Below are 27,759 nucleotides of genomic sequence, written 5' to 3' on the forward strand. Positions count from 1 at the left end.
TGAGCTCTGTGATCGGAGGCAGCGGGGACCGAGAGGAAGTGGCGGCGCAATGTTTACAGGATTGCAGGATAGCACGCCTCCATCACCGGCACGTCGCTTACGTGCCTTTCCCGCCCTCGCAAAACCCGCCTCCCGTCCAATGGGGCGCGCCGTATGCCTCTCCGCTGGCCAATGGCGGGCGGCTGATGACGCGGCCGAAGTTTTCGCGGCAAAAAAGGAATTGGCGCGCAAATGGGGGAACACTGGGGGATCCGGGGATCAGCTGGAAGGCGAAAACAATAGCAATCCGGAGGGAGGACCCGGCGGCCAGACAGCGCTCCATCATCCCCCCGGTACTGCACGGCTCTGCGGATGCTCTCTGCAACATTGTATCCTTCCCTTACCCGGAGATCATCCACGAGCCTAATGGGATCTGGCCTAAACTTGCTGGAACTTTACTAACCAACCCGGATCGGCTCCATTACAGCCTCCATCACCGGTGTCCTCCACCCTCTAACCTCATCCAGGCAGAGGGGCTGCCCAGACATTAACCTCTATCAATCAGCACATCTCTCTCCAAATCTGATGCTTCGGGGCAGTTTATTCCATCCTTGGGCTCTGCAGAAGATCTCTTTTCTTTGTGTGGATCTGATTGAATGGGAAACCTCAGCTTCTGCAGCTTTTTCAGCAGAGCTGCCATTGTCAGCATATTCTGGATCTAGAAATTGATCTTCGTGGAATATTAGTCTTCAAGTTATCTTTTCTTTGGCATTCCTGTAAATAATAGTTGGACCAAATAAGTTTTCACCCCAGATCTGTTCTTAACATAGTTTTGTTTTTCTTTAGTGTGACTGTTATTACTATATTTTATATGCATTTTTTTGTTCTGAAGATTACTTAGCACTTACCTTGATGTATGTATGTATCTTTGAATGGGAAGCCTCAGGTTTTTTTTTTTTTTTTTAAGATATATCCTATATATATCTGCACTAATTTGTTCTGCAGGTTATCTCTTGCAGAATAGATTGAAAAGTGTTCTGAAATCAGATAAACGATTGTAACTCCACAGATTTGTTTGCAGTGTGGGTTTTTTATATATAGGATATTATTCCTATATTTTTTTTCCCCGAAGATTAGCACTTAACTGTTTACATATACATTTGGAGGTTTCAGCTTTTACATTTTTTTTTCCTTGCACAGGAGCTGTCATTGCAGCTTTTGACGTCTTTAGAATTTACTACGTACCTGCTTTGTATTAGTCATTGCATTTGTGCATGGACTTGTTTAAATGTACTACATAGCACTTTGAAAGCATTTTAACTTATTTAGGATTGAATCCTATTTCAGATTTTTTTTTTTATGAAGATATGGTTTTAAAGTTGGAGGATTTTTGACCCTCGTAGGCCATCATTGTCTCTTGTAAGACAAACAAGCCAGTCGGGCATTTAATGTCAACACCATCCATTTTACAACTTTCTAAGCTAGAATTGCTGTTTTTATAGTTGAACTTGTTCACTAACTAAAGTTTGAAGATCAGTATTTCATTTTATTTTTTTAATTCAAGGCTTTTGTTTTATTTTTTTTTACATCAAAATCCCCAATTGTAATTTTGCTATAAATTCTTCAATTAGTCAACAGCTGACCAAAGTTTTCAATCAGCCTGAAATCTTCACGTTGGGATCTTGATGTAGCCCTGTTTGGATTTTAAAATTTGTGGACATGGAACCTGGATGGACTGTGAGGCTGAGGGAATAGCCCCTCTGATCATGTCCCAGGACTTTGGCTTGTCCTATGGCTGCGTGGACGGGGAGCTAGGAACTGTCTGGGAAGCGGGCACCATTCATGTAGGCGAGCAGCAGATCGTCATCATATCTACCCCGGATGTCCCCGGAGAGGGAACTGCAAACTCCGGCCTCAGCGAAGCTGAGCTGATGCTGTTTACCACGCCGCAAGGACCCAGTGCAGGATGTGCTGCGCAGAAACCAACCCTTGGCCGTCCACCGGTAATGTTGTTCTATTCTGCTACCATATTTAGTGGCTCAGATAAGCAGCAACTTGCACTCACATAGTTGTATGAATGTATTAATCAAAGTAGACTTATTTAGTATTGCTATAGTACTAAAAATCAGGGCTTAGGAGTCGGAGCAATTTTGTGTACTTGGAGCCGGTGGTTTCATTAACGGAGGAGTCGAATGGATTTTTTTTTTTTTAATTGTACCAAATCCACAGCCTCGGTAAGTATTAGACCAAGGAGTCTGAGTTTAGGATTCTGAGCCATTTTGGGTACCTGGAGTCGGTGGTTTCATAAACTGTGGAGTCGGGTGATTTTTTTGTACTGACTCCACGGCACTGCTAAAATCTCCTGCAGCACTTTTCCATGACGGTCTCTAATAGAGGAAACAGTTAATTTATCTATATTGTTTTGGGATGTGTGACGAAACCAGAGTGTTTGGAGGAAACCCACACAAACAATAGGAGAGCATGCAAACTTGAAGGGTACTTGAAGTGAGATGGATACAGAGGCTTCCATATTTATTTTTAAATGATACCAGCTTCCTGGCTATCCTGCTAATCTTTCATGCATCAGTAGTGTCTGAATCCCACATATGAAACTAGCATGCAGAAAATCCAGTCAGATTTCAGTCAAACATCTGATCTGCATGCTTTTTCAGGGGCTATGTCTAAAAGTATTAGAGGCGCATGATCAGCAGGATAGCCAGGCAATTTGCATTGTTTAAAAGGAATTAAATATGGCAGCCTCCATATCCTTCTCAATTCATGTGTCCTTTAGGCCTGTTTTACACATGCATTGCAAGGGTGCATTGTTACCCTGTTTTACCACAGGGTAATGCAATGGCAATGACACCCTGATGAAACGTCCAATTGGGACGTGAAACGCGTCGGTGGGCGGAGCTGCCGCGGCTGCGTGTACCGCAGCATCATCCACACACGTGAGGCACGGAATTCCGGGCTGGCGTTCTCCGTGAAAGAGAGCTGCGGCATGGTTGAGCTAACAGTACTACGCTCCCAGGCCTATCAATAGGACTCTGCCACACGTACCAGCGGAAGTTTCCGGGATGAGATACCTCTACTTGATATGGGTGAGATCTACCCTTATTTGCTTTGATCAAGTGGCTATGTATTCAAGTTTTGGCGATACCATGGTGAACTGAACCGTTTGGAGGAATCAAAGTTAAAGTGAAGGGGGCCCCCCATATCAAATATTCAGGCACATGTATGTGTGATGAATGAATGCGCGGACGCAAGTTTAAGTGCAGCAAAATTGATGTTTCTGGCCAGATACGGTTTTGTCTTCATGCTTAATGTATTGTATTGTTGCAATTTAGAACGCAGTCAGCGTCATATATGCTATCCGCAGTAACTGTTTTTATAGGGATTAATTGGGGAATCTACTGACCTATGGCAAAAATGTCTGAGGATTGGTGTCTTTTAATATTTTGATATAATAAACGTGACTTGGTATACTTTATGAGGCTGTGTGACCAATTTTCAATTTGCTTAGTATATAATGCAATGGCAATGCAAGTCAGTGGGGCCTAGAACACTTATCACGTCGCACCGGAAGTGTCCAAGCCACCGCGAAGTGAGAATTGCGTTACCATATCACTTCCACACCGGTTGAAGTCAATGGGCGACGCAGCATTCCTAATAAAATTTCTGCGTGTCACAGCGCGCATGTGCAGACCGACGGGAATCACAATGACGTATTTCCTGTCTAGCAGGGAGTGTGTCACTGAGCGGGGGGCGGTGCTTTGGATATGACCCTGTCTGCGACAGCTGAGTTTACTTCCTGGAGTAGGGAGCGGCTAGTGACCGCGGTAAGCCGTGGCGTGGGATCTACACCGCATCAGTTAGAGAGCCACAAAGGCGGTGTAGATTCTACTTACTGCGGTCCCGAACCGGTTAAAAAGCACACATTTTATTTTGATAATTTTGTGTGCAGTCACATGGCAGTGTGCAGGCTCCCTGAGAAGAGTTCAAATCCTGCTGTGGCAAAGCATTGTAATGGGTCTCTTGCCCTTTAGCACATCCTCATTGTTCTTTTCCCTATTCAGGTTACTGTAACCTATAGCCTCCTCACCTCACACTTTGGAACATTAGTGGTTGCTGTGGGATGCAGCTCACAAGCTATCCCTTTAATAGGCTTCTTTTGTTTTTGGTTTATTGCAGGGCTTTGCTAGGTAATGAATGGGTTAATGACATCTCCCTGTGTGTTCTTATCTGTCAGCTGCAGAAAGTCCCTTTAAATGACTTAAAGGGCACTTTCCTTTTTTGTTTATCATCTGTGTGACTGCCCTTACATGGAGGTGGCCACAGTCAGTAGCTCATGTGTGAAAAAGTGAGGAGAGAATTGTTCCTGTTGTCCATAGAAGCCAGTGAGCTCCTCCCTCTTTATTCTAAATAGTGGGATAGTCTGGTAACTATGGGAAGCTGAGGCTATAGGTAGTGAGCATTTCACAGGTCTGCCCACTGCCCTTAAGGAATTCGTTATGTATGTGGCATTTCAAAGGTGACTAAAGGCTCGTACACACTCATCAAAACTGCCTGATTGTCGTCCGACTTAAGTCGGTTTTAGACTGTTGGATGACAATCAGGCGTGTGTACGCATGCAACTGATAACAGTTGTTGCACCCGATCCAACTGTCCGATCTATGTTGGCTTACGGTCGTCTGATATTGTGCAGATGGTCCATGTGTACAAGTCGTTTGAACGACTGTTAAACTACTTGTACTTGTTTTCAATGTGTAGTCCGTCCTGCTATTGTGTGCAGTATGTAAATGAGTTGGTCGTTTATACGCCCGGACATGTGGGACATACAGGTCGTGTGGTACGTCAGCTCTTTTGGTTTGTCGTGTCGGTGGTCGTTTTGCACGTTGTGCGCTTGTTGAATGTGTTTATGTAGCTTAAAGCCTGGTACACACTTTCAGTTATGATTGGCTAATCGATGACCTATTTTACTACCTTTATGTAGTATGAGGGTCAAGAAATATTGCATACTTTGAACAGATAGTGTAGGTAAACCCTCATTCTAGGTGGAGGTGGTAAAATAGTTCATTGATTGGTCAATCATAATTGAAAGTGTATTCCAGGCTGAAAGGAAACTTTAACTGGGAAAAAAAAATCCCAAGTTACTTACCTGGGACTCCTGAAGTCTTCTTGGTCCCTTGCTGTCATCCTGCACTGCTCGCTGCTCTCGGAGGCCCCCCTGATCGTTTGAATTGGCCGGGAACAATGCGCTTGCGCAGGAAACAAAAATTGATAGGGCCCATGCATAGAATGCTCCCGGATGCAGGATCATGATAGACGTCGCACACGGAGAGAGAGAGACAGCGGAGGAATGGTGGATTGCGGAATGATGGTAAAGGAGAAAGAGGACTTCAGGGGTTGGAAGAAGCCCCAGGTAAAAAACAAGGCTTGGTTTTTTTTTTTTTTTTTTTTGTTTTTTTTTTGTGTGTGTTAATTTAGGGGTGCCTACACACACCCAATTGGCCAATTTTACTGCTTTCATGAAGTATGAGAGCTACCTAACACAATCTGTTCACAGTATTACATTATCTGTTGACCCTCATACTACATGAAAGTGTTAAAATTGGCCAGTCAACATTGGGTGCATACTAGGCCTGAACGCTTGTAGGAAAAAATTGATTTGAGCGATTTCGGTTCACAATTTCCTTCAAATCAAGCTTTGTTCCTCCTCTGTGCCTCTCTGTCCCTGTTTATTTTTGGGCACCCTCTGTGTCTCTTTGTGTCCCCTTTGTGTTTCTTTGTCTCTCTCTGTGTCCCCTCTGTCCCCCAAGCTGCGACAGTGCTGGACATACCTTCCAGCGCTGTCCGTCTGTCCACTTCGCCTCCTGCAGGCTCTAATGCACGGCATAGCTCCTGTATGATGTGACATACAGGAACCAGAAAGTATGCCATGCACAAGAGCTGGCAAACAGCGATACAGGACTGACAGCGTTGGACTCATTGCAGAAGGTATATGTCCAACACTGCCGATGCTGTGGGCCGCACACACTGGGACTTGGTGGGGGGAGGTGGGGTTTGAAGCCACTTCTTCAAACTTCTCCCATGCACGATGCTAACACGCCAATGTAAATGTACCACTACATGTAATCGCATGTATTTGCCATGCCATTGCACTGTCTGACGCAACACACCGCCACATGTCATTGTGAAGGTAGTCTTAGTGATCACATCCTGTGGCCTTCTATTTAGAAAGACAAAACTGTACTTTGCCTTATTTGTGGAGGATTTTTAGGTTCATTTTTTTTTTCCATTTGTTAGTGGTTCTGCAGCTGCATAATATAAAGCCAATGTATACTTTGTACAAAAGTTGCCACCTTTCCCACCTGCCCTCATCGGACCACCCAAGGTCCAGTGGTGTCACACTAAAGTCTCATCTACACGGTACAATTTTCCATCAGATCTATAATGCTAGGTACACATTGAGATTTTCTGGCAGATCAATTTCCCAACATGTCCGATCTGATATCCGATTGATTTAAGTGTTTTCTGTTCACTCCTATCGGAAGTAGCATTAAGCCCCATCTACATGATATGATTCTTTGTGCAATACGTTTACGATTCTATTTACGATCCAATTAAATCCGACATGTCCGATCGGGATTCGATTCAACATCGGACATGTCGTATTTAGTCAGATCGTAAATAGAATCGTAATCGAATCACACAAAGAATTGTATCGTGTAGATTGGGCTTTAGATTGCTCTATTAATTTCCAACCGTTCCAATTGGATTGCGTTAGATTTTGCGATAGATTTTGCTTTGATAAGTACCCAAAATCGATTGCAAAACTGATCTGAAACAATTTGGACATCTACACAAAATGTAATTTCTTATTAGATCCATCTAATAGATGGAAATTTGTAGCGTGTAGATGAGGCGTTAGGTTTCTGCTCATATCACGGCCTCATCACTTTGATAATGTGATGGCTGTTGTACATATGGATCATCCCACTGTAGGTGGGGGAATAATTATTGGCCTGGCTTGTGAGGAGGTTAATTATCGACTTCAGTGTTCTCCCCAGTTTTTTTTTTTTTTTTTTTTCCCAGCCGGATGGCATTGAAAAAGTAGCCGGGTGGGGCTATATGAGGGAATGCAGGGCCGGTGCTTCTCTGCACAACTCCGCTTACAGCACAGGAGGAGGTGAGCCGATGACAGCCGGGTGCTCACCAAAACTAGCCGGATGGAGCACCTGGCTAAAAAAGGCTGGGGAGAACACTGGACTTGTGAAGGGTGGATGTTTTTGAGTGGCTTCGAGCTATAACTGCTCGACTGGCAACAATAGTGCACTAGAGTTTAGCTTTATGTTGGTAAGGTGGGGTTAGTGTTAGGCATGTATAGGGGTGAGATTAGTGTTGGGAGAAGGTTCATAGCTAACAGAATCTAAGTTCTAGCATGCAAAATAATCTTCTGTGAACTGTTAGTGTTCCAAATTCCCCCTGGACACCTACATTTATCTAGCCCTATTTTAAAGGAAAACTGAAGTGAGAAGTATATGGGGTCTGTCATATCTATTTTAAACAATACCAGTTGCCTGGCAGCCCTGCTGATCTGTTTGGCTGCAGTAGTTTCTGGATCGCCAGAAACAAGCATGCAGCTAACCTTGTCAGATCTGACAATGTCAGACACACCTGATCTGTTGTTTAATAGGAAATAAATATGGAAGCATCCATATCCCTTTTGCTTTAGTTGTCCTTTTTGGGGTCAAAAACGTAAAAAATTAAAAAAAGGGGGGGGGGGCAGGGCTCAGCGGATCAGGTAGCTGCAAAAACCGCCGCTCCTGTGGGAGGCAATGGCCCACTTTTTCACTTGCGACGTTGCACTGAGACTGTCTTTTATAGCATACAGGGAGGCGGGGGAGCAGCAGGAGGCGTGGCCAAGGGGAGAGAACTGTCCAATGGCAGCTCAGGAAACCCTGTAGGAACGCCCCTGGTGGGCGGTTTAAACAGGGAATTCCTCACCCCTCTGTTTACCTCCGAGTTGGCAACAAATCTTGTCACTTAACTCAGGGGGGCTATAGCGTGGCCGTAGGGGGGCAGAGAGCAGCGGTTGGGGGACACAGAGCCATGTCATTAGGCAGAGAACATGGCTCTGTCCCATCTGCCCTCCGAAGATCCACCTCTTCTTAGATTTCTGGGTGCATATCCTGGCTCACAACTGATGTATTATAGGGGTTGCATTTTAAAGGGAGGTGACTATTTTTTTGATAAGGCGGTGCTGTACCATGTAAAGATGGACTGTGAAGTAAACACCCCTCTGAAAAATTGTCACTGCTGCAGTGAACCTTGGAACTTGAGGCCGGTTTCACACTGCATATTGGCGGTGGGGATCACACCGCCAAAAACAGGCTTTCGGGGATTACTGTGACGCTCACGTCCTGCGGCCGAATTGGACATGTGCAGAAGTGTATTGCTAAAATACGCTTCTGCAAATGCGCAGCGCTTAAAACTTGCGGCGGACATTTAAAAAGAAACGTGTGTCGCCATAGACTTCCATGACTTCCGGTCCGCCATAGGAGCTGCACGGTAACACAGCTATGCACTTATGTTAGGGCACTTCCAGCGCACCACATGCAATATGAACTACCCCAAAGACTTCCTGACAATCCTACACAGAAATGATGACCTTTGACTGGGGTTGATGTATTCTGAAGCCAATCAGTCACCTGTGCCCTGGCCCGTGATTCACGTGCAATAACTGCACCACCATGTCTGCTGACCTGGCTTCATATGAGAAGATAGTCCTGGAGGTATACTGTATTATTTTGTACGCTTGTCAGGCAGTTCAGCCTCCTGGCTGCTGCCCACGAGCCCCATTTGGGTGCAATTAAAATGCAGCCAAATAGCAGCGTTTCTAACATCATGCATGTCAGCGCTTGACACACGGTTGTGTTGCATCATCACAGAGAATTGTAACAGGTCTCATCTGTGCACATCTGCAGGCAAGCTTAGATGTGACTCCAGGGAACGGCTGCCTAGCTCAGGTGCTGAAAGCTAACAAGTGCCCGGCCAGTGCTCGATGGCCTCTGATGAAGCAGGGAGACCTGCAAAACGGCTGTCAGGCCGTCCTGTTCACTCTTGTAATGTAACATATTGTACCATCTTGGATTAAATTCACACTGAAGCATTGAACTGGTGCCCGACCTGCTTTTCTTCTTGCGACTGAAGTCAGATGTGATACCACTGGGGGGGGGGGGGGGTTTGGGGCTGTCTAGCTCCAGTGCTGAAAGCTTACACGCGCCCAGCCAGTGCGCACGAGTGGCTGACAGGTGGTGGATTCACTGCTGCTCATACTAAAGAGGTACACACCATGCAATTTCCCGTCAGATTGACAGGTCGAAATAATTTCCAATTTGTTTCAGTGTAATGGTCTGAAAATCAACTCCCTTTGATTGGGAACAGATCGGACATGTTGAAAATTGTTTCAACTTGTCAATCTGATGGGAAATTGGATCGTGTGCACCACTCAGTAGGCCCCTTTTCCACAGGAGGCGAAGTGACTGCATTCAGCTGCTCCACTGTTTTGGTGTACAAGGCTTAAAGAAAACCTGAAGAGAAAAAAAGCTTAATGATTTGTGTGTGTAGTACAGATAATTAATAGAACTTTGGTAGCAAAGAAAAGGCTCATTTTTTTCAGTTGTATCGTTTTTTTGTTTGTTTTTTTACATTGCATCATTCTGTCACATTTGCAGTATTAAAACCACACGGTCTTTTAAGCTGTAAAACAAAGCAGAAATAACCCTTTGAACTTCCCTGCAGTAAAACCTTGTCTCAAGCTGTCTCTCACTGATTCTTGGCTGTTTAAGTGCTTCCGAAAACACTGTATTTGACTTGGTCAGAGAGCTCAGAGAAGCTCTTTTGCATAGATAACTGAAGTTTCTTAACTCTTCCTGTACTGGAAAACAATATGAGACTCTTCTTTGGTACCAATGTTCTATTTCTTAGCTGTAGTACACATAGAATTCATTGAATCATAAATACGTTTATTTTCGCTTCAAGTTTGCCTTAACGTAGTAACATTCCTAATGTTGAAAGGAGTCTTAGCTTTCTGACTTTTCTGGAAATACTTTTCTGGCTGCGGATTCAAATGGAAAGATAACTTTCCAATACCGTTCAACTTGCAAAAACACCTATGCAGCATATTTATGGCCATTCTTTCATGAATGCGGAGTCCCCCTACTTGATTGTCCTCATGCTCTGTGGCCTATGCCTGTGTGTTCTCTATCGCAGTAATGCTACATAATGTGACAGGTGTCTAAAGGAGCCGTGGATGGGTGACCGCATGAAAGAACTGCTCTATACACCCACATGTGTTCTGCAGTGTCACATTCCATTTCATGGGTGATTTATTAACCAGGGCTGCAGTGAATTCTTTTCTGCTGCAGCTTCTGTGCCTAGAAAGTCCCTAGTTGAGGAATTTTTCCATCAGTAATGTGATTCATTCTCTGGCAGCGATGTGTGAGTAGCCTGGCGTCATAAGCACAAGCCAGAAAATTAGCAGGCTAGGCTGTGCAGGCCTCTCGCCCACAAGCCATGAAACTAGCAAGCTAGGCTGTGCAAGCCTCTCTCCTACGCTTCTGACTTGGGGAACCAGTTTGGGCTGGCGTGAGAAAATTCATTCAGCAGATGGAGTTGCCAAAAAAGTGGTTTAATCCCCACCCAAAAAATACGGCATTGTTGTCAGGCATTCAGTAGACCCAACGTGTATTTTTTTTTTTTTTTTTTGTGCTTTTAAATATGACTCGCGCATTCTTCCCCGTCTCTCCAGTCAGTAACGTAAAAATAACAATACCATTCAAGATTTGCACCTAATGAGCTTTGCAACTGCCTGCAGCATTGTTTGGTTGAGGCAGCTGTTACCTCTTACTGCCAGTAGATGCTGCTGTTTTGGTAGATGTGCTGTGTTGTCCTAAAAGAGCAAGCCTGTCTTCTGCTTGTGAAACGGTGACCCCTAGTGATGGGAGTAAACCCCACCTAAACAGCTCATGCAGTTGGTGCATGCCTTCTGTGGAAGAACATCTTTGTTTAGCTAATGCCTGGTGCTTTATTTTAGTACCTTCTGCACAAATATTGGGATAAATACTTTATCCAAAGTAAATACAGAGACAGTACCAATGCATTACAAAATATGGTGTGGTCAGACCAGTTTTAACTGGTTCCAGAGCCTTGTCACGTATATCTACACGCCTGAAAACTTCATTTGTAGATCAGGCTTATAGGTTATATGCGTGTGGTTTTTTTTTTTGGTTTTTTTTTTTTACATTCCGCATGTCTCCTCATCCCGCCGATCTGTGATGGGTGGATTGGGACCATGTGTTCCCAAAGCCGATCAAAGTGCATGCAGTAAACGAAAGCCGGCATCAGCGAGAGATGCCATTGGTCAATCACACAAAAAACACATGCACGTTACTTCCTGTGTACTGTTCAATACAGGAAACGGCGTGGGCATCTAGTGGACAAAAAGCAAAAATACATGTAAAATATGTTCAATTAAAAATAAATCCCTTATTAGTTATTAAACCCCTTCCACAACCCACCCCCATAGTTGCCAAATAAAGCACTTGTTAAAAAAAAAAACCCACAGTGACAGCATTTAAAAAAAATACATAAATGGTTACCTTCGAGACTCAACGTTTTTCAATATGCATATCATGAGGGTATATTACTGTTGTTTTTGCAAATAAGAACTTGACATTTAAAATTTTTTAGGGTAAATAACCTGTGGTAGGGAAGAGGTTAAACAGTAACTGTATTGAAAATAAAGAATACAATGGTTTCTTTTTTTACCACATTGGTTTATAAATTAGTCAATATTTGTTTATTGTAAAATCTTTCCTCACTGTGACTTACTTTCTGAAATTAATCACAGGTGGCAACATCTTTAGTCCTTTAGGTGCATCACTGCGGAATGTTTTTATACTCTGTGTTCCGAAGCCAGTATCCATAATACCTGGTTTCCAGAAATCCTCTGGGAGGAGAATTCTGCATGGCTTAACAACCTAGGCCAGTGATGGCTAACCTTGGCACTCCAGCTGTGACAAAACTAAAAATCCCATCATGCCTCTGCCACCCCAAGTTATGCTTAGAGCTGTCAGCGAATTGCAATGCCTCATGGGACTTGTAGTTCCATCGCAGCTGGAGTGCCAAAGTTCGCCATCACTGGCCTAGGCTAAGCATCCCTAGGAGAAGATGGGGTTTCATACCAATATTCAGCAGTATACAGACATAGGAAGTGTTTCTGATGCTGAAACCGGGATAAATAACGTGAAACTTAATGAATAAAAGCAGGGCTGTGGAGTCGGTCCAAAAATCCACCGACTCCGACTCCTCAGTTTAGGATTCCTCGACTCCGACTCCTCTAATTTGCATATTACAATTTTGATTAAAAGTATGTAACATGAAATTCGTCTCTTAACTGCCAACGCTTAGGAATTTTACAATACAACTGAAGTGAGAAGGATATGTAGACTACTATATTTATTCCCTTTAGACTAAAACTAGTCCTTGGTAAGAGTACTTGTAAAAGGTACAAACCGGAACAAAGAACATCTATCAGGCCCTAGGCAATGCAAGTGTGGGTACATGTAAGAATGATGTGCAGGTACTCTGCAGGGGAATGAGGAGATTGTAAACAGACAACACCTCTGTGTTCAATGTGCACAACATGCTCAGTGGATTCCCTGCAGCTCTGTGGGGAGTGCATATGTAGAGTATAGTACTACTGTGTAACAAAGTAAACCTGAGACAGATGAAATTAAAGTTTTATACATACCTGGGGCTTCCTCCAGCCCCCTTCAGGATAATCAGTCCCTCGTTGTCCTCCTCCACCACCTGGATCTTCTGCTATGAGTCCAGGTACTTGAGCCAGTCGGGCGTAGTGCGCATGCACACACTCCGCCGCCAGGAGCATACTACACCTGTGCAGCACTATTGCGCAGGTGCAGAATGTTCCGGGCTGTGGGAGCGGCATGCGGCCGGACATCGCTGACTGGCTGAATTACCAGGACTCATAGAAGATCCGGGTGGTGGAGGACAGCGAGGGACTGATTAGCCTGAAGGGGGCTGGAGGAAGCCCCAGGTATGTATAAAACTTTACTTTTCATCCGTCTCAGATACCCTTTAATTTGTAGTCCCCAAACCAAATTTTACCATATCAAATTATTTGATTTCATCAGCAAAGGGAGTGCATACATTTGCATAAATCAGCATCAATGCAGAATTATTTCCATCTCGTTGACCATCTCTATTAGTGACACAGCTACACATCAGGCTTTATTCTTACAGCATAGATGTTATTTAGTATATATAAGAGATTCCTGTGTACACATCATATATACAGTCACAATCAGATATGTTTATCTGACCTTAAAAATACGGGGACTGCTTTATTGAAGCAGCACAAGTAACTAATTTTGATTGGTTTATTTCATTTTTGTGGACTAAGCACAGCTATTACTGTATATATACATTATTTTTAATGACTATTATCTGAGAAATAGAACATTTTATCATATTTTCTAATTTAATTACAGTTACAAATTCATTAGGAGTCGGTGCATTTTTTTTCCCGACTCCGACTCCAGGCATCTAAAATTGCCCGACTCCACGACTCCGACTCCACAGCCCTGGATAAAAGTGCAATACCAAGATATAAAAATAAAGCTGCTTGCTGATCCTATAACAAAACAAAGACAGAGGTGCCAAGCGTATACTGGACCACTAGCTGTGTGATACTCCGTTTATTTAATGCCTGATGAAGCGGGATTGTGCCCGTGAAACGCGTTGCGACATTGTTCTTGAAGTATGTAAATAAATGGTCTTTAATTTAAACAGCATTGTGTCTGTTTGGGAGTGGTCGGCCCGCCACCCAAATATTTTTAAACATTTTAGCATATTTTATCCTTTTGGCGCCTCTGTACATATATTCGTCTATAACAAAACAAAGTGTGCGTGTGTAATCTTTGAATAATGTGTAGAAGTCTTCCAGCCTGCAGTCTGACTCTGTTCATCATTTTTCAGGTGAAGCGTAAGTTGGATTTGGAATCTGGACACCGATATGTTCCTGAGGGACTGCAGACTCCTCGAGGGAAGAGCAGGAACTCTGGAAGAGGTTCATTACCTTTTTTAATTGTTTTAAAATCTTTGTTTTTGTGCAAGCAAACCCGAGGCAGAGGGGGGGGGGGGGGGGGCAGATAGGCATGTTCTTTGCCTCATGACAAGCCTCTGTGTCTCCACACCGCCATGCTCTCTGCCCCCTCACAGCCGCAATATTGCCCCCTGAAAATGGCGACTATATTTGTCGCTATCTCAGAGGGTAATGGGAGGAGAAGGATTCCCTGCTCAAAACGACCAGTAGGTCCTGCATGCTTTCCAGAGTTGCCATTGGGCATCTCTCTCTCTGCTCGCGCCCCCTGCCGCTCTCTTACCTCCCCCTGCACGCTGGGAGAGAGAGATCACACTCCTTCCAGCGTCGTGACCCAGATGTCATGAAATCAACAGTAATTGATTGCAGGCCAACACATCAGGTAGCCTAGGTTTTTATAATTAAATGAGCCAACCTTGTGCTCTCTTTAAAAAAGAAAAAAGTGACTTACCTCAGTAGTTAGATTATCCAGCAAGCTCATGGTGATGCAGAACTCCTAGGAGTGTGTAAGGGGCTACAAAGGACCAAAACCTCACTAAGGAAAGTCTCTGGATCTCTCTGATGCTTCTCGAATCCGCCACTAGTCGCCAGGACCTTCATCCTCTTGTGGCGATGCTGTTGTCTGTGAACAAGCATGGTTGCACTGCACAGGCGCACTGACTGCCTGCGTAGTGCACAAGCGCCTCCATGCTGCTGCACAGGTGCAGGCCATCTTGCATTCTGCCAAGCTAAACCTTCAGCCTTGCCTAGCGTTAAGGAGGCACTGATGAGCATAGATGAAGAATGTTGAACCTCTGCACACCTATAGCCAGCTGGCACTTTTATCTGCCTTGTTGTTTTATCATGCTTGAAAAGGCCAAGAAAATGTTTGTTCAGTTGCACCTGATGTGGAGAGCACTGACCACCTCTGTCCCTGCTTATCAGAACATTCCTGTATCCAGGCGATAAGCTAATGGTTTGAGATGAGAAGAGCCACCACGCTAAGCAAATCTTGTTAAAGGACACCCGAAGCGAAAATAAACTAATGAAATAAACAATTGTATCTGTCTTCCTTCTCCTAAAAATGACTTTTTAAGATATTCCACAGTTTTTTATTTTATGTTTAAATCTACTTTTTTTTTACATTTTAACTGTTTTATTATTTTTGCTCAATGACTTTGACATGTCATTGAAGTATGCCATAGCTAAAATCTATTAACTATTGAACCTTTTTATCTCTCTCCTGCTCTCAGAAGCCATTTTCTGCTAAGAAAGTGTTTTATAGTTGGAATTTCTTATCAGTAAGGGTCACACTGTAGTCACTTCCTGTCTGAGTCAGGAGTCAGCCACTTACATACCTGATATTTCACTCTGAGGCAGAGAAAGGAAAAAAAGGAACACACCATAGTTATTAGTGTGCTTGACACTGTACATATGTCTATCGCATCATGTCATACGACATAGGACAGGTAATGTATAAATGCACACATGTACTCTTATACACTGGGGACATGGCAGTGGACTTGGCTGATTCCCGAGAGATTTCATGCTGAAATCGATTGGGAAGTGGCCTGCTGTGTATCGGCAGCTGATAGTTCTCTCTCCGATTCATTCACAGAGATTTGATCATTTGTCCCTTAGTCGAATCAGCCCATCATCGCCTGATGTATGGCTATCTTAATATTTGCTGTCAAGTGGCCATATACTTATTGAGTGATCAATTTTTTTTCTTTAATTTTTTGGGGGAGTCCGAAATCCATTGAAAGGATCAGTCCTTCTCTCCATGCTGCGGTGCTCCTTCCTGTGTCTTCTCTCCTGGGAGCCTTTGTCATGTGACAAACACTAGAGCTCTCGCAACATACATATCGGACCTCTGGTGTTCAGCCTCTAGTGTTTGTCACATGACACAGGCACCCGGAAGAGAAGACACAGGGAAGAGCAGCGCAGCATGGAGAGAAGACACGAGGAGGTGTTCCGGCAGATAGGGGAGAGTTACCTCTGCTGCCAACACACTGCACAGTTTGGGGGGGAAAGGTTGAGTCTGCCAGACAGCAGGCAGTGTGTATCTCCACTGGTTTTCAATAGGTTTCATGCTTTGTTCTATTATCTGTACAGTTTGTGGAATGGATCGATCTGGTGGTCATCTTATAGTGGATGGCCACCTTTTACATTTTGGTTACTGCTGCCCTTTGTAGTCACCCATGACTATTGCTTCAGTTTTTCATATTTCTAATGTTTGACTCTTGTCATTCTGTCTTCCAGCCGCAGTTAAATCCCCCGGAGAGAGGTCTCGATATGAGACATCTTTGAATTTGACTACCAAGAGATTCCTGGAGCTGCTTAGCAAGTCGGTAGATGGTGTGGTGGATTTAAACTGGGCTGCCCAGGTGCTGAATGTCCAGAAGCGGAGGATCTATGACATCACCAACGTTCTGGAGGGGATCCACTTGATCACCAAAAAATCCAAGAACCACATTCAGTGGCTGTAAGTGTTGGGGCTGTGGTGTATTCTAATCTTTAAAGCCTAAATCTAAATGCCCTGATACATGATTGACGATTGACGATGATTGATGTTGCCTGATGAGGATCGGAAACTGATCCCTCAAGTGACATTGCTGGGCCAAGGCTGTACAGATGCATAGTCAGTCTGTACGCTGACTATGCCCTCTGTTTCAATGCGGGGCGGCGGAAAGCTTATGGAGCGACATTAGACATGTCACGCGCTGGGCGGGACATCGGTGAGTTGAAAGCAATCTGCATTGATCTGCTTGGCGAATTGCTGGCCAAGCGGCAATCGGGTGCTGCTGTACACCTGCCTGATTATTGGCGGAGGAGGTTATCAGCCTTTAATCTAGTGTGTGTTTGGGGCTTTAGCAAAAGAGAAAAGCATTTTTATGACTGCTCCATAATCTGTCACAACAAACTTCGTCATCCACATACCTATACTGTTCGCTTACTGATCTGCTCATATGATCACGGTTTCCCTGCTTTTAATTTAGATGCGATCTTGAAAAGGGAGCTATGTATGCAGTCAGTGAGCAGCCCTGCATCTGCTTCAGGACGAGAATTGGGTGGGATTAGGCAAACTTCTTAACATGTATTTTTTTTTTTCTTCCGAACATTTAAGTGTATCTGTCTTAATGGATGTAGACTCAGGCCTAAATCGTGCCCAACCTTCCCTCCCTAAGCTGTTCCACTAGCCAATTATCACCATCTCTGGTCATGTGATATTGGTGACCAGATTACTGGACAGTGGTCTAGTGACAGTTGTCTAGTGGGTGCAGTTTACTGAGGGGGCACAATAATTAAAGGAATGAAGCTTTACTTACCTGGTTGTTCTTTCAGCCCCTAGAAGTAATTTGGGTCCCTCGCTGCCACTTCTGTCCTCTAAGCAGAGTTCCCCAACCCTGTCCTCAAGGCCCACCAACAGTACATGTTTTGCAGAAAACCACAAACGTGCACAGGTGAGGTAATTAGTGTCTCAGCAGAGCTGAACTGCCTCTGGATTTCCACAAAACATGCACTGTTTGCAGGCCTTAAGGACAGGGTTGGGGAACTTTGCTCTAAGGTGTCCTGCTGGCAACCTGTAAGGATCGCCGAACCTCCATTGGATCGGCATCTTCTGCACCTGCCCCAGGCAAGAACGCACCCAAGTCACCAGGATCTCAGCATGCTCCCGATGACGTGGGCATGTTCACGTGCTGGCCTGCACATGCACAGAAGACGGCGGCTCATCTGGGGTTGGCGATCCTTACAGGCTGGCAGCGGGATACCAGGTCCGGAGAGGCGGTGAGGGACCCAAATTAAGTAAGTAAAATTGCATTCCTTTACTCACAGAAGTCTTTCTAAAGGCTAAATTTGGTCAGGGCACCATTGCTGTCATCTTCCTGTATCCTTGGCCTTTATGTGCCTTGTAGTGGTTTCCCAGATATGACTGATGTTTGCTGAGGCCATGTGGATCATTGCTCTTACTGAGCATTCTAATGGCCACATCAAGTAACAGAAGTGAAGTGAAGTCGAGTCAGTCTGAATGTCCTCAAAGCTGAGAACCATTATTGAGGGAGTTGGTTGTGTTGATATATCTGCTGCAGTGCTGTTGTTCCCTCTGTCTGCCAATTACCAATACTACCTGCCTCATGACTGGATGTTTTGTGCTTCTCTTTTAGGGGAAATCAGTCTGTGGTGGAATCTAGCAGTAAATACCAGATGTTGCTGAAAGATTGCCAGGACCTTCTTGCTTCAGAGCAGCAACTGGATGACCTTCTCCAAATGTGCACCACCCAACTGAAGATGCTTACTGAGGAGTCTGAGAGCCAACAATATCCTTTCTCTGATCAGGGCTCATGTTCCCCTCCCCCATTCATGTCGGGTGGCTGATTTTTCTAAACCTAGAGGTGCATGTGCAGATCTATCATTAAAATGTAGCTGCACTCTGGGTGCCAGTTTTTATTCTCTTTTAGTAGAAGTGTTTGCATGTTCTCCTCTGAAGAATGATTATCTGCATACCCTTTACTTTCTGAACTCCTTTTCCTCTTATTTGCCCATTTCCTGCATGTTACCAGACAATAAATATACAGGCAGGAAGTAGAAATATTGGATGAATGGAGCCTAAAGCGGATCCGAGATGAAAAACTAACAAGTAACTTGTCTATAAATCTTATCTAAAGTTTAGATAGTTTATACAGCAAATCTAGCTGCGAACAGCTTTAATAGAATATGATTAATTTATTCCTGTGATACGACAGCAGCCATGTTGTTTGTAAACATTACACAGAGGCAGGCTTATCTGCATCTTGAGCAAAAAAACCTAATCCCCCCCCCCCCCTCCTCCCCCTCCCTTCTGCCTCTTAAATCTCTGGCTAGTAATACCTCCCCCTCCTCCTGCCCAGAATTAGCTCCCATGAGCCCTTGCTACTGCCTTGGCTCTCTGAAAACCTGTGGGCGTGGCTTCTTTAGTTTATAGGGAATTAGAGTATTAAAACAAAAACAAAAAAGTATTTGGCTTGAGGCATGCCCTATAAACAATAGGTAAGGAACACAATTATGCAATGAGTAAAAGTTCATCTTGGATCCACTTTAAGGCTCATACACATGTTCAACTTTATGCACAACATAACCAACCACACAACAAGTGGCTTACCTGACAAGTACGTACACACGCCAACCAACTGAACAACCAACTCACTTAAATACTATGCGTGCAAGCTAAACGACAAACTATACAACATGTCTGCATTCAAAAACAATAAAGTTTTTCAAAAGACTTGTACACACATTCCAACCTGCCTGATAGTTGGTCAGATTGATACACTGGTTGGATCTGGCAAATAACCTGTTATCAGTTGGTCATCTGGTTGTTTGTCAGCTGTACACACACTCAACTTATCTTCCAACAAACCAGTTTGGAAGATAGTTGAACAGATTGTTGGTACGTGTGTATGAGACTTTATGCTGGGAATAAACGGTTCGTTTCTGGCGCTTGATTCTCCGAGCAATTTTTTTTTTCCGCTCGATTCTGTAGTCTATTGTCTTCTGATCATTTTTCTTATCTTTTTCCATTCACTTCTATCAGAAATCGAGAGACGAAACGATCAAACGGGAGATCGGACATGACGGATATTTATATATTGAGCCATCTAAATGAATCAAAAACGAACCGTGTATTCCCAGAATTAAAGAGAACCCGAGTCGGCAGAAAACCTAAAAATTAGCTACTTGCCTATGATTCACGATCCTACCCGCATGCATGCAGAGTGGCAGTCCGAAGCATGCTTGTTAAGTGGTATCTCTCTTCTCCCCATTCCTGTGATGATAGCTATGCTCTCCTGCCTGTGTTCCAGCCAGTTTCCTGTGCCAGGTGTGCTGGGTCCCGACTTGATGGCATCATGAGGCTGAGACCCAGTCCATGTAGCTGTAGGTGGCAGATTGCAGCACAGAACATGTGAGTGCCTTGATTGCTGCTGGAATGGGGGAGAGGTGAGCTTCTACTCACCTCAGCATTGCTTCTGTCTGCCAATCTCTACAGGAGAAAGATTTGGGTGGAAGGGAGGGGGGGGGGGGATCGGTCTCTAGGGAGGTCTTCTCTGGTTAGTCCAAGGGAGTAGTGCACATAGGCATGTGCTATCTGTTTTTTCCTTTTTGAGGCTGTATATCAACATTCCTGATGAAATTTCAGAATGGCAAGTGGTTAAAAAATGCAATGTAAATGGGGTCTTTATGCAAACTGAGAGCTGTTTGGGGACGGGATCAGCAAACCATCACTAGCTGTGAAAATGGCTACAAACAGGGTTAATCCATTCACCTTCACCTATACTTCAATAGACATAGAACATATGAATGGAAGATGTAAAAGATCAGGTTTTTGAGATGGCTCTCATTTCTTAACAGATACATGGGGTAGCATGTGACATGAGATAGATACAGTATGTATATGAACAATGGCAAGCAAACCAATAACTAGGCTGTTCCTTTTTTTTTTTTTTTTTTTTTCTGCCTGAATAGTTAAATGTCAGGAATGCAAGTGACACTATGTCGGATGGGGACTAGGTTGGACTGTAGTGTAACCCTTGCTAATAAGGAATTACAGCCATAAAACACTTACCTAGCAATAAATGGCTCCTGAGAGCAGGGAAGGGATAACAAAGGTCAATAGTTCATAGATTGTAGCTCTGGCGTACGTTAATGAATGTCATTGAGCAGACACAATGAAACCGTAAAAACTTAAAGTAAATTTAAATATAAAGCTGTGTGATATTTAATAAAAAATAAAAATAAAAAGTTTATCATCAGTTTTTCACCTCGTGCTTCCTTGAGTTAAAGTTGGTCAAATGGACCGGTATGTTGGTTCAGTTGCGCCAAGTGTCTGTGGGGTCCGTCAGGAAACGGAAGCTTGCTTTCTGTGTTTTTTTCCTTAACTGACAGCACATTGGGGTATGTCACCTGCCAGGACCTCCGCAGCATCGCCGACCCATCGGAGCGAATGTTAATGGTGATTAAAGCGCCCCCAGAAACCCAGATGCAGGTTTCAGATCCAACAGAGGTAACTAACGGAGGCATCCATTATTCACTTAAAATGTAACTTTTTCTTATTTCGTGACCCGATGGCCCAAGTGATGGCTGTGCTTTTGTATTGTACTAGGAGCTGCGCCACTTGCCTATGAAACAGACTCTTGCCATTTTCAACCACTGTAATGCTAAAAAATTCAACAAAATTATTAATGTTCTTGGTTCGTTGTGGTGATTCCCAGAACAAACGGTAAATTTGTACAAATGTCCACTGCGCTCTCCTGGTTATCTTTTTGTTGAAATCTAAAAAAAAAAACAATAATTTGTGACTCCAGTCCCACAATCGGGGAGGCTCACCAGATAGGTGCCGGCCTTGCTTTTCAAGTGCGCCCCGGTGAGTGCGGGCTGATAGAGGGAGAGACAGGCTGCTTTTCTACTACACAGCAGTACTCCAGGGTTCCGGGAGACACCTCCTGTAATATACCATTGTACTCTGGGAGTCTGTAAGTTTGTTATTGGCACAGAAGCGTGGTTTTATTTGTGTTACCGGCCATGCTATACGATCAGGGTTTTTATGTTTTTGAGGATTAAAAGGTTTTACACTGAAAGTGAGGAATCTTGTTGTGATCCACAGATGGTCTATGGTGTACGTGTCAAACTCCGGTCAAATCTGGCCCTCAGAGCCATTCAATTTGGCCCCTAAGTCGTCTCCCCACTTTGCACTATGTTTGGCTAGAACACCAGGGAAGCCATATGGGGGAGGTAAGAGACAGCACTAAACACCAGGGAGCTGTGTAAGCTAAGGAGGGTGGTGGCCTCTAGAAACCAGGTAACTGTATAGGGGAGGGAGGAAGGTGGCCAGTAGGCGTTGAGGTGGGCCCACGACTTGGTCACAGTTTTGCCCAACTTTGTATTTGAATTTGGCAACCCTGGTCTATAGTGAGGCACAGATTGAACTCAAGACCCACCTGAAAAGCCAAGTGGCATCTATCTGGTGAGCCTCCCTGTTGGATTGGATCAGTTTATTGTTTTTTAGGTTTCAACAAAACGATAACCAGGAGAGCGCAGTGGACATTTGCACAATTTTACAGATGGCTGTATTTTGCTGTGCTCTTATTTCTTCAGTCATCCTGATCTTGTGTGCTTCTTATTCTCCTGTCTGTCTTTAGGGTTTGCAGATATCGCTGAAAAGCACTAGAGGACCCATCGATGTGTTCCTCTGCCCAGACGACTCTTCTGGTGTCTGCAGTCCTGTTAAAAGCCCCACAAAAGCCATACAATCCAATATTTCTCCAGGAACCAACAGCTCCAGTGGGTCTCCGGCCCTCACACCTGCCCAGGATATTGGCCTGGGCTTACTGCCGTGTGGACAAGGTGAGGTGTCACATTCTCTGGAAGGGTTCATTTAATCAAAGCAAGTCCCAGACTACTCGTGTAGATGGCGCTCTCTGGCATCTGCAGCGAATCGCTCCCTCTCCCCACATAGCAGAGTAGGGGAGCAGTATACTATTCACCTGCTACAGTGACGAGTTGTACCTCTTCTGTTGTTCTTGGCAGTCACTCTATACATCCTTACCTCCAGCTCCTGATCAAGTGACATTTCACATGAACTCTTGATCATGTGACATGCTTAAACAGCTAGAGGTATGCAGCAAAGAGAGTGACTGTTAGGAAGATTAGAGGAGACCTGAAGTAGCACTGGATAGGTAAATCTTAACTACTTACTTCACCAGGTGCAGTATAATCACTCCCTGTAAAACTGGATTTGAAGTCCCGGGGCTACGAAAGTTGGTCAATGGGAGCGGGCGGCTGCTGCCCGCTCCTGCGTGCGCAGCAGCGCGCGCTGCCGTTACCACCGGTTAGCGGGGACATGAATGAATGGTAACGCATTCTTAAAGCGGAATATAACCCTGCATTTCAACTTTGCTCTAAAACATTATTTACAGTATATTATATGCAACCAGCATTTTTTTTTTTTACTAGACCAGCATTGGAAGGGTTACACAGGGCTTTAAAGTCCCTGGAGATTTTTGCGGACGCATCCGAACTTCAGTTAGATACTTTTTGTTTACAAATAAGTATCTAAGTGTTTATTGTGACTCATCTCTCTCACTGAGAAGGAGCTTGGAGGACAGCCAAAGAGTGTGTAACTGTTTATCAATAGATACATCTAACTAAATAGAATGTAACTATCTGAACGTCTGCACGGAACTTAAAACCTCTGTTTAACCCTTCCAATGCTGGTCTACTAAAAAAAAAAATGCTTTTTGCATATAATATGCTGTAAATAATGTTTTAGAGCAAAGTTGAAATGCAGGGTTATATTCCGCTTTAAATCTGATTCCCCGAGTCAATGAACGCTGCCATCTATTGGATGCCTGCGTCATTGTATCTTCTGGCTGTTACGCTGCCACGCAGCATTATTCCAATTCGCGTCCTTAGGTGAATTGGAAATGACTGAGGACATCTTGTGGCCAAATGGTAAAACTACACCACAACATATATTTTATTTCATAAAAATACCTACACTTACATTTAAAATGTAACTATCTCCCACCCACACTTCCCCATAGTACCCAAACATTCTCTCTCTCTCCAAAAAAAAATCAGACTCAAAGCGCTTGCGAGGCAGCCACTAGAGCGCACTCAGTAGGCAGTAGCAGTGTTAAGGAGACTTGCCCAAGAAACTCCTTACTGAATAGGTGCTGGCTTACTGAACAGGCAGAGCCGAGATTTGAACCCAGGTCTCCTGTGTCAGAGGCAGAGCCCTTAACCATTACACTATCCAGCCATATATAATAATGTGTATATATATATTATAATTGTTATTCATTTCTCAGTCTTCAGCCATCACTATTTTATAAGCCCACAAATTAAAAAACAGTCATATACCTCCTTGACATAAATGTTAAGTTCAGTCCCTAAGGCAACTATTTAGGTTTTGTTTTTTTTTTTTTTTTTTAATATATATAATAAAAAAATACATAAATAGTTGCCTTAGGGACTGAACTTAACATTTATGTCAAGGGGGTATATGACGGTTTTTTAATTTGTGGGCTTATAAATAGTGATGGCTGAAAACTGAGAAATTAATTTCTCTATTTCTTTTCCTATAATTCCAATTAAAATGTGTTTAGAAAATAATTCTTAGCATAATGTACCTCCCAAAGAAAGCCTATTGGCGGTGAAAAAAACAAGATATAGATCATATCGTTGTGATTAAGTTATTGGCGAAAGAAAGGGAGGAGCGCTGACAGGTGAAAATTGCTCTGGTCCCAAAGGGTTGAAAACCCTCAGTGGTTAAACTGCTCCACTGTGCTACTCTCCAGAAGGGGGAGGAGTAGGGATCCAGACCCCCCCCATCCCCCTCCCCATCTGTCACCATAGTTTTGCCACTTTATTTGAAACTAACACATTTTGAATATTTATTAACAATTTGGCCCTCAACTTAGATTTTGGCTATTATATGATTGACTTTGACAGCCAGTGTTTTTAACATTTTTCAGAAATGACTTGAAAAACGTCTTTTGGGTGCAGACCCATCAGAGTCTTAGCTCTAACATTCCTGGTCAGGTCAGGAAAGCTGAAATGCCTGTTCACCTGAACATGATGTAAACACATTCAAATGAGATGTCAGGTGGAACTAAAGGGCTTGTTCCTCTGATCCTCTCCATTCAGATGCTTAAAGAAAACCTGTGATACAAAAAACAAAACTCTGTGGGGGGTATTTGCCTTGAGAGGGTGGCAGCGCTAGAAGCCCCCGAATGGCAGGCATCTAAGTATTTTCCTTCTCTGGCTCCAGCTCAGGCACAGTCGCTGCTTTCCACTTGGGATCTGGCAGAAATAGACTGGTGCCTGCGCCCATCAGGAAGCCGGTACTGGGCCTGTGCTGGAGCCAGGGAAGGTAAATATTGCCGGTGCTGCTGCGCCACAGCTGACATCCTTGTCAGCTGTGGTTTCGGGGAAGCTAGCACTGCCATCGTGGGACGGAAGAGGACGAGGGAAGCCTCATTAGGATCCAGAGGCTTCCCCCTCCCAAGGTAAGTACCCCCCATGGGACCTTTTTTTTTTTTTTTTTTTTTCTTCCTCATTTCAGTGTCTCTGAAAATTCCTAAGTTGTGTACAGCAGTTGCAGGATCTAATCATAGCACCAATGTCCTAGCAGCTGGATTGCAGAGCAGCCACACTATATCCTGTATTGTGTTATTTCTGTGGTTGGAGTAGTTCTGTAATGGTACGACTCTGGAGAAGGTGTTGCCCAATATGTGGGAGAATACTCACGCAATGATGTCAGGGAGAAAAATTCTAAAACTCTGTGTCTGTGTACATAGTTCGCATACTTCTGGGGTGTGGATAACCTGGAGGCGAATCCCCTTTTATTGCATAACCTGGATCCCTTGTCTGTTCTCACAGCACACCACCTGCCTTGCCTTAGGAAGGTCTTAAGTTTTTCTTTTAAAGAGGACCTGTCATGGCTAAGATATGTTTGCCACTGAGTCCCCTCCACAAAAAATGGTAGCTTCCCAAAAAATTTATTGGGGACATGTTCCAGAAATAAAAATCAATCAAAAAAACTGAAAAGACAAAGGTGTGTGGGGGGATACAGTAATACAATAAAAGTAAATACAGATCATGGAGACAGGGCCAAGGATGCATAAAAATATATATGAAAAAGTGCAGTGCTATTACCAAATACTGATACTGATACTCACCTAAGGAGAGGGAAGGCTCGGTCCTAATGAGCCTTCCCTCTCCTCTCCCGGTGCCCGGTCCCGCGCAGGATCCCCCGTGGCAGTATTCGACCAGTTCGGTCAAATACTGCCACTTCCGCATGCTGAAGGGAGCTGTCAGAAGCCTTCGGGAGCACTCGGGCTCCCGAAGACGGGCCACTCCATACTACGCATCCGCGAGCGCCCTCTATGACGCACTCGCGCGTGCGTAGTATGGAGCGGCCCGTCTTCGGGAGCCCGAGTGCTCCCGAAGACCTCCGAAGTCCCTGCAGCGGTGGACGCGAACGGGGGAGCCAGCGCAGCACGGAGGGCACTGGGAGAGGAGAGGGAAGGCTCATTAGGACCGAGCCTTTCCTCTCCTTAGGTGAGTAACTGACTTTTTTATTTTTAGATTGGTACCCATTGGCTTTAAAGGGGAACTGAAGTAAGAGGCATACGAAGGCTGCCATATTTATTTCCTTTTAATCAATACCAGTTGCCTGGCAGCCCTGCTGATCCTCTGCCTCTAATACTATTAGCCATAGCCCCTGAACAAGCATAAAGCAGATCAGGTGTTTCAGACTTTAATGTCAGATCTGACAAGACTAGCTGCATGCTTGTTTCTGGTGTTGTTCAGATACTACTGCAGAGAAATAGACCAACAGGGCTGCCAGGCAACTGGTATTTATTAAAAGGAAATAAATATGGCAGCCTCCGCATACCTGCAGTTCCCCTTTAAAAGAAAACCCTCAGTTTTCTTCGGCTCGCGACTCTGCAGGGAGGTAGCAGAAGAATCTGTCCGCCAGCTGATGGACCGTGTTTGTAGCGCACTGGCCCGTAGGCCGTAGTTTGCCCAGCGCTGGCCTCTAAGGCATCATGTTGGCAGTAATGACATTCCTTGTATAGTGTGCTTGCGTTGAATTTGCCTTTCCTCTGTAATAACACTTAGGCTTTCTCTTGCAGACTCCTTACTGTCACCAGAGACGGACCTTCCCTTGCCCTACTCTACAGAAGACCTCCACTTATCCCCCATGACAGACGCCGCCTTGCCGGACTTTGATGAGTTCATCAGCTTGTCTCCTCCCCTGTCTCACGAGTACCACTTTGGCCTGGTGCCTGGCGAGGGCGTCAGTGAACTGTTTGACTGTGATTTTAGCGACCTGGCCTCTCTGGACCTGTGATTTGGGCGCTCTCCAGGAACTTTGCCTTCGCTCCCAATGCTCACAGTGCCGAAATTCTGATCTTATTGTTCACTTGTATTCAACGGACTTTACCAAAAAGTTGTTAATAATTTTGTTCCATTTTGTTTGTGTGTATATGTGCGTGTTGGTTAATCGAGAGGCTGGTCTCTGCAGAACACAAGGGAATTTTGCTTATTGTTAAACTCACTGTTAAGTATAAACTGTCTAAAACGTGGGCCTGATCGGTATTATTGAGACTTGTATGCTCACTGGCTCCGCCCAGGAGGCAGTTGGGAGTAGCAAATCAGCAGCTTTTTAAATCTTGCAGTGATTTGCTAACCCCAACTTCCACCTCCTGGGTGCATTATTGATCAGTTAAAAGGAGTGAATAATTCTAGTTGGCTGAGGCCAGAACAAAAGCAGGAGCATGAAGTGGAATCTGAACCCCACATACTACTTACCCTGCCGGTACTGCATGTTATGCTACACTACTGTCTGATCCCGCTACTTAAAGCAAACCTGAAGTAAAAATAAACTTATGATAATACATTGTATGTGTAGTACAGCTAAGACATCGAGCATTAGTAGGAAAGAAAAGAGTCTCCTATTGGTTTCCAGCACAGAAAGAGTTAAATTCGAGACAAGATTTTACTGCAGGAAACTTCAAAGGGTCATTATTTCTGCTTTAAAACTGCAACTGACAGTAGCATGTAATGAT

The 27,759-nt window shown here is 44.2% G+C and overlaps 1 protein-coding gene across 1 annotated transcript; it reads left to right on the forward strand.

Moving 5' to 3' along the window:
* E2F1 (E2F transcription factor 1) lies at window positions 1-27,166 on the forward strand. Its single transcript, XM_068264615.1, has 7 exons — window positions 1-1,982; window positions 14,044-14,134; window positions 16,409-16,631; window positions 18,313-18,465; window positions 21,071-21,185; window positions 22,321-22,525; window positions 26,824-27,166. The coding sequence occupies exons 1-7, from the start codon at window positions 1,710-1,712 to the stop codon at window positions 27,039-27,041; spliced, it is 1,278 nt and encodes a 425-aa protein (XP_068120716.1). The 5' UTR covers window positions 1-1,709; the 3' UTR covers window positions 27,042-27,166.
* Window positions 27,167-27,759: the final 593 nt, after the last annotated feature.

This window comes from Hyperolius riggenbachi, chromosome 12 (assembly GCF_040937935.1).
Source record: "Hyperolius riggenbachi isolate aHypRig1 chromosome 12, aHypRig1.pri, whole genome shotgun sequence".
NCBI classification, from domain to species: domain Eukaryota; kingdom Metazoa; phylum Chordata; class Amphibia; order Anura; family Hyperoliidae; genus Hyperolius; species Hyperolius riggenbachi.

Bases quoted from the DNA above. Each gene is read 5' to 3' on its own strand.
- E2F1 (XM_068264615.1), top strand. From the start codon at position 1,710: ATGGACTGTGAGGCTGAGGGAATAGCCCCTCTGATCATGTCCCAGGAC. The intron at 1,983-14,043 runs GTAATGTTGTTC...ATCATTTTTCAG, and splicing joins CAACCCTTGGCCGTCCACCG to GTGAAGCGTAAGTTGGATTT. The intron at 16,632-18,312 runs GTAAGTGTTGGG...CTTCTCTTTTAG, and splicing joins AAGAACCACATTCAGTGGCT to GGGAAATCAGTCTGTGGTGG.